The sequence below is a fragment of the Stegastes partitus genome, unplaced genomic scaffold (assembly GCF_000690725.1).
Source record: "Stegastes partitus isolate 25-593 unplaced genomic scaffold, Stegastes_partitus-1.0.2 Scaffold1649, whole genome shotgun sequence".
In the NCBI taxonomy this organism is placed as follows: domain Eukaryota; kingdom Metazoa; phylum Chordata; class Actinopteri; family Pomacentridae; genus Stegastes; species Stegastes partitus.
Window position 1 is genome coordinate 98668 of NW_007579380.1, and position 9406 is coordinate 108073.

At 42.0% G+C, this 9406-nt stretch overlaps 1 protein-coding gene across 1 annotated transcript in view; it reads left to right on the forward strand.

The window, feature by feature from the left end:
- Nucleotides 1-9406, forward strand: part of LOC103371798 (arf-GAP with dual PH domain-containing protein 1) — a 29231-nt gene that overhangs the window by 11781 nt on the left and 8044 nt on the right. The window contains exons 4-8 of the mRNA XM_008301250.1: nucleotides 376-458; nucleotides 2022-2134; nucleotides 4366-4512; nucleotides 6833-6916; nucleotides 7128-7190. Of these exons, the coding sequence (XP_008299472.1) occupies nucleotides 376-458; nucleotides 2022-2134; nucleotides 4366-4512; nucleotides 6833-6916; nucleotides 7128-7190 (490 nt within the window). The remainder of the gene's footprint in view (nucleotides 1-375; nucleotides 459-2021; nucleotides 2135-4365; nucleotides 4513-6832; nucleotides 6917-7127; nucleotides 7191-9406) is intronic.

Below are 9406 nucleotides of genomic sequence, written 5' to 3' on the forward strand. Positions count from 1 at the left end.
AGTTTAGCAGCAACTAGCCAACAGTGTCAAATTCAACAATCAAAATCTAACTAATTACAGGCTGTTGTTTGGGTGCTTAATCAAGGCTAGCTAATAAAGCTAGCTAACTTAAATTAGCAAATACAAAATTCCAAACACAAATATTAATCTCTAGTTATGCAGACCAAATGACAAGAGTTCTGGCTTCCAACGTCAGACAGAATCATTGTAGAACTACTGTTTCAAAGGGTTTCTGCTTTAATGGTTCAGGCCTGACTGTTCATGCTGTTGAGCTTCTTCCTCATTTACCACAGACGGTATAAGACCATTAGTCTGCTAAAGCTGGTGCCTTACAAACTAGCTTTATTGACATTTCATGTGTTTGTGTTTGTTCAGGGTGTTGAGGGAGCAGTGGATTCGAGCCAAGTACGAGAGGAAAGAGTTCACCGACCCTGGAAACAGCTTAACTTATGAGGAAGGTGAGTGTACCGATGCATACAAGCACATATGAAAACTATATACCGTCTAGATATAATGAAAGCGACGGTGCTGCTTGGTGTGTGGACTACTGTTTATAATCCAAAGGAAGCCATTCTCTCACATACATTCCTTTAATGTCTATTTTATCAATTCATATCCAATCCAAGCTTTTTTAACCCTATTCAGGACGTTTGGGCTCTTTTGGACCCCAGGCCATTTGGTTTAGGTGACAGGTATTGTTTTTATTTTTTATTTTTGAAGATTTATTTATTTTTTCATATATAAAGAGGGACATTTGTCCTGCATTTGGAACCAAAAATACGTCAACTTATCAGAAAATGTATTTAACATAGTACAAAAGTCTATAATGAATACCAACAAATATGTTGCACACATTCTTTCTTGGGGTCCAATCGGCCCAGAAAGATGTTCTACGTATGGCAACATGAAAGTCCTGATTAGGGTTAAGGAGAAAGCTAATGGGAGCTCCACAGAATTATCACATAATGAAATCCAAAAATAGATGAAGAGATACTTTCAGTGATCATGCCTTTACATACAGACGAGGCGAAGGCTTCACATGCTGGAGTTGAACCTGACTGAGCTCAGTTTAAGACTAGTTAAAGTCAGGATAAGGTCGTTTGCAGATTTACACAACCTTGACATAGAGCTAAAGGTTATATACAATCTCATAGTTCAGTAGTGCAGTAGTAGACATAGTACTATCTAACCAAAGTTTTAAGTCCGGTGGTCCCACTTTTATCTGTGCAGCTCCATCAGGAGTAAAAAATAAGGAGTCAACACCATGACTGAGCATTTTAACATAGAAGTGCACTGACAGTCTCAAAGACACAGATTCAGACTTCCAGGGTTTTATATCTAACAAACCTGAGGAACTTGGAGCTGGAGCTTTCTGTATCATCCCTTTTCTACAGAATTGTTTTTGGTTTGAACACATATGACTGAATTACTCCATTGTGTGGAACAAAGTAGTTTTACAGTGTCTGAGCCCGAGCTACATTTACTGGCCAACATGGATGCTTGTGCCTACAGTTTCTGACATATCCTGATCATCTGACAGATTACTGTCACCTTAAAGGCAATACCACACCAGGAAATGACCGTTTTCTGTCTCCCTTTCTTTTAATGATCATGAAATTACTGTTATTTGCATTGCATTTGATGTCAAAATCCATACCATACTGTCAACAAACTCAGTAACTGTTGGAGAGCAGCGTTACAGGGACAGAAAAACATCTGCATACAGACGGCGGTTAATGAGCCACCCTGCATCCTGTGTCACATCCATTTACAGTAACTGTGTAGTAGAAAGTATAGGACCATAAAGTCATGAGAAAAATGTTTACTGTGGTAACAAATCCAGTGAGCAATAGGGTAATTTCCTCATGTGCTTTTATGTACTTCTTTTCAGCCAGGGGAGTCGTCCTCTGCCGGCTCTTAGAAGGAACGCAGGTTTTATTCACCTCCACATCGGCTACGTCCACCTCTCATCCACAGCCTATGATTAAAACTAATGAATGACCTCTGCTGGTTTCCTGCAGGAACCAGAGACGGCTTGTTGATGAAGAGGGGGCGGGACAACGGACAGTTCCTGAGCAGGCGATTCGTCCTTTCCGAGCGGGAGGGGACTTTGAAGTACTTTACCAAATATGACGTGAGCGGCTTTTAATTAGACTTTTGGTGGCCACATGGAGTTGAAAGCGCACTTTTTTCCTGTACATGTGCAACACCCACACACACACACACACACACACACACACATGCAGCCACATCACAGGATAACTTTACAGACAGAATTCCTCGCTTTATGTGATGCTGTACTTTTTTTTTTTTCCACGCATGCACACGGTTGGCTTTGTAATCATATACACCTACCAAGAGACATCGAAATAAATAGTTGCTCCCTCCACAGCGTTTGAGCGTGCTCAGACAAGCTTAACCAGCAGTCTGTCCTCTCTGTCAGTGTGGCTGATTCACTATGCTGTATACCCACCCAAACCAATTAGGCCTGGAAGCACTGGGAACACTTTGTTTGTCACAGTAAACCAGCTCAGGGGAAGTGGGAATAATACGTTCAAAAAGACTGAGGGGAAAAAAAAAACAAAACAGAACTGCCACTCTGGAATTTAGTTGCATTTAAGGTGATGTCTTAGCATACAAATGCCTTCTTTTGCTGTGAATGTTATTCCTAAATATGCCTCTGTTGCTTTGTATTCTCTGAACGACTAGCAGACAATAAATCAAAAACATCCCCTTGATAAAAATGAAAGTGTCTATTACTGCCGCTCAGGTCCTTAAGATTTTATCAGAGGAGCCTTGAAGTGGGTAAAATATTCAGGTATAAGTTAAAAGTGTGACTCCAGTCCATCTGATGGCTCCTCAGCTGATTCATTTCACTTTTTCCTGCTGATTTATCACGCTCCAGAGTCGACGCTCGCACCGACGACAGGGGTCAAATGTAATCAGCTGTCAAATCTCTTGTCGATAGGCATAGCTGTGCGAGTTTTCTGTTAAACTCAAGGACAGACGAAGCACGCAGATAGATTCTGCCTCCGTAGCCGCCCATTTAAATTCAAGTCATTGCAGATTAAAGCAGCGGCATCCATAACCAGGTTTGCCCGGATTAGTGTCGGTCTTGGAAATGATGGTTATCAGTGACACACACTGATGTGTAGATAATAGCCCTGGATATTATTTTCATGGTGAGAAAGAGCACAAATACAGGCCCCCTCGCCTCGATGCCATCCATTCCAGAAACTTCTTTTTTTTCTTGGTTTAACAGTGGCAGCAAAGGAATCCGTGACTGCTTTGATAACAGAGTTGATTTTGATTACCGTGTCTGAGCTTTTCTGTTGCTTTTTAACCCCAGTGTCTGCTTAGATGCTGGAGAGAAATGCTATTTGATATTCATTAAACAAAATGTAATATTATTTCTGTTTGGGGTCAGAGAGGTCTGTGAAACATGGTTGCTATGGTGACTTTTGATATGTTTTCTATCTTTTATGGGTGTGGACAGTGCTTTAATGCAGCACCAGCCCTCCTAAGTCTTTAATTTAGTTTGAGGATTTCTGCAATTGGAGCTTTATGCAATACAGGAGTGAATTACATGTCTTTGAAGGTTTTAAAATAAAAGTATCGCTTGGTGGGATAAGAGCACGACTTTTTTGCAAACAAAAAAATCCATCCATTATCTATACACCTCTTAATCCTCACGAGGGTCATGGGGGGCTGGAGTCTGTCCCAGCTGACTCAGGGTGAAAGCAGGAGACACCCTGGACAGGTAACCAGTCTATCACAGGGCTACACTTAGAGACAGACAACCAAGCACACTCACATTCACACCTACGGACAATTTAGAATCGCTAATTAACCTCAACATGTTTTTGGACTGTGTGGGAGGAAGCTGGAGAACCCGGAGAGAACCCACGCTACACGGGGAGAACATGGAAACTCCATGCAGAAAGATCCCGGGCGTCCTAAATGGGATGCAAACCAGGGATCTTCTTGCTGTGAGGCGACGGTGCTAACCACCAAATGCAGCCCTAATGTACAGAATGTAAAACATAAATTATTATTACATAAAAACAACGTCAAGATCAAAACATACAGAAAATAAACTTTGATTTAACTGTCTCTTGATCTGTTTGTTCAGCAGCTGACATGTACTTTTTTTTAATATTTGATTCCACTTTCCAACATGTTGCATGATTTGTGGCCTCAGGCATCACTTCTGCAAGCGCAGGATGAGGACGAGCTCTCCTCAAGCGCACACAATCACATTTACCATCATCAGTTTTGTGTTTGTCCAAAATTGCATGAAGAGGGTTCCTACCTTACATATTACTACCTCCTCCTCCTCCTCCTCCTCCTCCTTCTCTCCTGCAGGCTAAGGAGCCCAAAGCAGTGATCAAGGTGGACACCATCAACGCAACCTTCCAGCCAGAGAAGATAGGGAACCCCAACGGCCTGCAGATCACCTACCTCAAAGACTACAGCACCCGCAACATCTTCATTTATCACGACAGTGGCAAGGTACGTACAATATGTAAATGCATGATGACTACTTTGCACTTAAACACTGTGGGACTAGAAGCTAAACTTCAAGCTGGTTGGACACAATAATATGATGACAGAAAATGTAAGCGGCCCATCACTTTATTCTACGTGGCTCTCATTGTTGTGGGCGAGTCTCCAAACCTTTTTCGAAACCATCCGTCCCAATTTTTGCCGGCTGAAGGAATCCATTAGCAGATGACATTCAAGCACAACATCCATCAGTTTGTGTCGTTCAGAAACACATTGAAATATATGGAGCCACTCTGTTCTGTCATCGGGTGGAGGATTGTGGCTGTCAGATATCGGAGACGTGGGAGTTCACTGCGTCAAAATAAATAACTTCTCATTTTAAAAAGTCATTGTTCCAGTCGATACAACTTTATATGAACACATCATTTTGGCATTTTGACATTTTATTAAACAATCCGCACTTTAAATCACTACGTCATGCTCACCTCTGAAAGGTGGAAATGATCTGAAGACAATATTGTTGGGTAATAAAAGAAAAATAAAGAAAAACTGTTGCTCCTTTAAAGACAGCCTTGCACACGGGAGGTTAGGATGCACTTTATTTTGGCCTTTTGTGTTTTACATATGACAAAAAAAAACATAAAAACATGCATTAAATAGCTTTGAAAAATTAGACACTGGAAAAACATCTAAGCATACTTAGAAAAATACAGTTACTACTACTTTGAAGCCAATTGTTTAAATAAAAATATCCCAAATTCATGATTGCAATCAAATTGGGGAAATTTTGAACATTTCAAAATGATGGTGACATGACTTAAATCAGCTGCTTCACCAGAAGGTTCACAAAGTCTAACTTCCTGCCTGATTCTGTAACCTATTATATACTTTCCAACCATAAACATCAACTAGAATAGAATGGAATAGAATGTACTTTATTTATCCCAGACCTGGGAAATTATTGTAAACAGCAGCATCCAAAAACATAGAAAGTACAAGAAGTTAACAGTAATTAAGTAATGTGCATCCTGGTGTTCGCACACAGCAGGTCTAAGGCCCCACCGTCCCCTGATGGGCAGTCCACAAATAGGGAGACTGGTAGAGAGCGATGTATGATTAAAGTCTCCTGAGATGACCATCAGAGACTGAGGGTGTGATGTTTGCAGCTGGGACACTGAACAATGGATGAGTTCACGGCTGCAGCAGCATCAGCCGAGGAGGGATGTAAACTGTAATCACCAGGACGTGCGAACACTCCCTCGGCAGGTGAAACCAACCGCCAGCAGTTCAGCATCCTTCGTGCAGCACTGCTCTTTAAGGCTGCACTCCCGACGCTCCCACTGCAGCCGGGTCAGCGCCGTTAGCTCTTCTAGCTCGTTAGGGAGAGACTTCACGTTTCCCATGATGATGGACGGACGGACGGCTAAACCATCTCTATACCAAGTGAAAACTTTATCTGCTATGGAAGCCTGCGAGATGCTGTCAAAAGATTCAGAAACAGGAAACTATTTGAGCAAACAGGACAGTTTAATCCATAACACATCATCAAGACATCATATTTAGGCAAGTAAGATGAAGAGAAGTTTTCAAAATTCCTACCATGTTTCATGGGGGTGACAGAGCTATGTTAGCCTCAGAGACTTCACACAGACCTCTGGGGCCTGTACTATGAAGCAGGATTTAGGGTTAGCGAGGTAACTTCAGGTTAAATCCTGGGTTTTCCGTCCTACAGTGGTGGCTCACTTCTTCCCGGGGTACATCACCATGGTAACTTACACTGAACAACTAACCTGCTGGGCAGGAGATTGAGATCACTGGGTACACAAACACTCTGAAAATCAGTTCTGTCCCGTAAAACTTCAGAAGAAGTAGAAAACGAAGCAGTTCTCAACAAAATGGCATCACCATTGATAGAAGACCCACTACACATCAGAGTGTGAACTGTGAGCAGATCACTGAGGAGTTTGAGGGTTTTTCAGGACCGGCAAAACCCCTTAGCGCCCCCTGACGAGGATCTCCATGAGCTCCTGTCTTCCTTCATTCATTTTTTTCCTGTTGACTCCAGAGAATGTCAAAGCTGACTTGGGTTGACTTACAGAGTTGATAGCCACCGTCGTAGGATCGGTTATCCTGAGTGCGGTTGTTAGGATTAGTCAAGCCGGATCTCTGAAAGATATCCTGGGTAGGTTGATCTCGCTTCGTAGTTCAGGCCCCTGGTGTTATCGTCGTTTTTTTTAATGACAGAGAAGAGCAAAGACAGAAGGAGCAACCTATAGAGGACTGCCTTTCCTCACGGTCTGACTCTGAACCTCTCTGTCTTCATTAGGAGATCGTCGACTGGTTCAATTCAATCCGTGCAGTTCAGCTCCACTATCTAAAGGTGGCCTTTCCTGGAGCGACTGATGCTGAGGTAAACACACACACACACCTTAAATGTAGATCTATACAGATGTTTGTTAGATCGTGTCAGTGATGTTTATAATATTACTGGGATGCTTCCTGCTCATGATGGCAGGTATGTTTTTACAGAATTAGCATACAACCATGAAAAAATGTGTCTCCTAATGATGTTGTTTGTTTTTTCCTAATCTCTTTGTTTTCCTTTTGCTTGTGGCTTTCAGCTGGTACCCAAACTTACCCGCAACTTTCTCAAGGAAGGATACATGGAAAAAACAGGTCCCAGGGTAAGCAAACAGTCACTTCAAAATAAAAGCCCCCCCTCTTTATTTCTTCTATAAACTCTCAGTAGCAAATACACAAGCTCATAGTTTCATGAATCTGTAAATGTAGATCCATGAAAATCTCACAGGGTTGCTGGAGTTAGCTTCAAAAAACCAAAGATAATGTAGAAGTATTTTGTATATTTACAAGATCGGGCTAAAAGGATTCTTCTATAGATCGTACACAGTTGTATGTTTTGTTGTAGGGGCTGTCCTTTATTTTGTAAGGGTGTAGGTGTGTTATTTGCTTTTGCCCCTGTCTGCTTGCAGTTTGGAGAGTAAATCAGTTTCCTGGAAGATCATATTTGCAATTCACAATCACCTTACTGCACTTCTCACCGGCTTTAAAACCGGACTGTGCAAACACACATGCACCTATTTTTTTATTGAAACTGATGCTAGTACAAAATACATTTTACTGCACATTGTAGCAGTGATAATAAAAGTTGCGTTACTTCGCAGGAGGATAATATTTCCGGGGTACAGCGGTATTGATTACCACGAACCAAAACTCCCCTGGAGGCACAGGACTAATCAAAGCATATTTGTCAGTTAATTTAAAAACCTGCTCACATGGAACAAATACCTGATGTTCAGTGATTTGTAATAATTATGGAGATCAGCAGTAATTATGTGGAAAATGTCCTCGTCTGACATTTTAAAATAAACATTCCAGCTCAGATGATCAAGAGCCTACTCACACATTAAGAAAAATTACCTAATTCCCCCTTCTTTTTTTTAAAAAAAAATGAGACAACACCTTATTTATTTTTTTTCATAACAGGGTGGCGACAGAAGTGGGAGATACAGATGCATAAAAATAAAGCCTCAGTTTTACCGAATAAGAACATAAATCCAATAAAATGATTTATAACATTCAGCATAAACTCCCTGCAGAATACCAGTCACGTGTAAACATGCTTAATTTATTCCACTTTGCCGTGATGGATAGCGTCTTAATGTGGCGATTCATTAGCGGTTGCTATGATACCGCACATGCACTATTATAAGCATAAAAGACGGAAAAGCAGAAACGTTGAAGTGAAATGTATATATGTAAACCAGAATTAATCATTAAGTGAATTGCGATCGAGTTGAAATTCACACTTTAAATGTTCGACATACCCTCGTACCTCCTCCTGTGATCCCGCCTCTCTGTCCTGCCTTTAATTAAACCGAGCTAATAGGCTAACAAGCCCAGCTGTCAGTGTGGCTGCTCTCCACCTCCGCCCGACAGGATGACTGACAGCTGAGAATACCTGCTGTCTCACCGTGCGTCCGTCCGTTAGTCTGTCTGACGGGGAATGAAGGGTTTCCGGCACTTATTTCTCAAGTGTCAGACACACACACAAAACAAAGACGTATGCCGGGATTTAGGAAACACACAAGTGTTAACTACCGCAAATGCCTCTTTGTGTATCTGCGTATGTATACACATGCAGGTGCTTTCACATATAGGACTCACTACACCGGCAGCATCAAGCAACCTGATCCTCGGTGACACAACCGGTTCTGTCTTCACACAAACTCTCAGTTTAATCTCCGTCTGTCAGGCTGACAGATGAAAGGACTCCCTAACTTGCTGCGTTGGGCTGATTTGCTTAATTCATTTCCTTCATGTGAGACATTTCGGTGGAAGGAATCAACCAGCGAAATGAGACAGGAACCGTCGGTTGTTCAGCCTTTTGCCACAATGAGAATATCAAACGCTGTTACGAGGACAATTCGGCAGCAGTCGGGGACCTCGGCGTCCTCATTATTTGAATCGCGGCTTTGAGAAGAGTTCGAGCTTGTGCGCTTCAGTAAAGTCTCCGCAGTGCCGCGCTTCACGGCCTTCGATAACTGTGGATTTGGAAATGCTGTTGCAAGCTTTCAACTGTGACAAGTTTTTAAATTAAACATCAGCGCTGTGAAAGAGGTGCAGCAAACACTCAGACGGGACTGCCAAGAGGAAAACTATTTGACAGCGTTCAGCACTGACAGAAAACAACGCTCATCTAACAGAGGAGAACGCTTTCATCTCACTTTAGAAAGCCTGAGATCAGGTTTAATGCACGTTCCTAATGACGTGACGGAAGAAAAGCTGCACGACTGAATCATGAAAAGGAAAGTAGTCGTGACAAAGCGGTGGAATTAGGCTGCAAAGTGAGTCGACATCAGAACAACCATTGTGTGCTCTT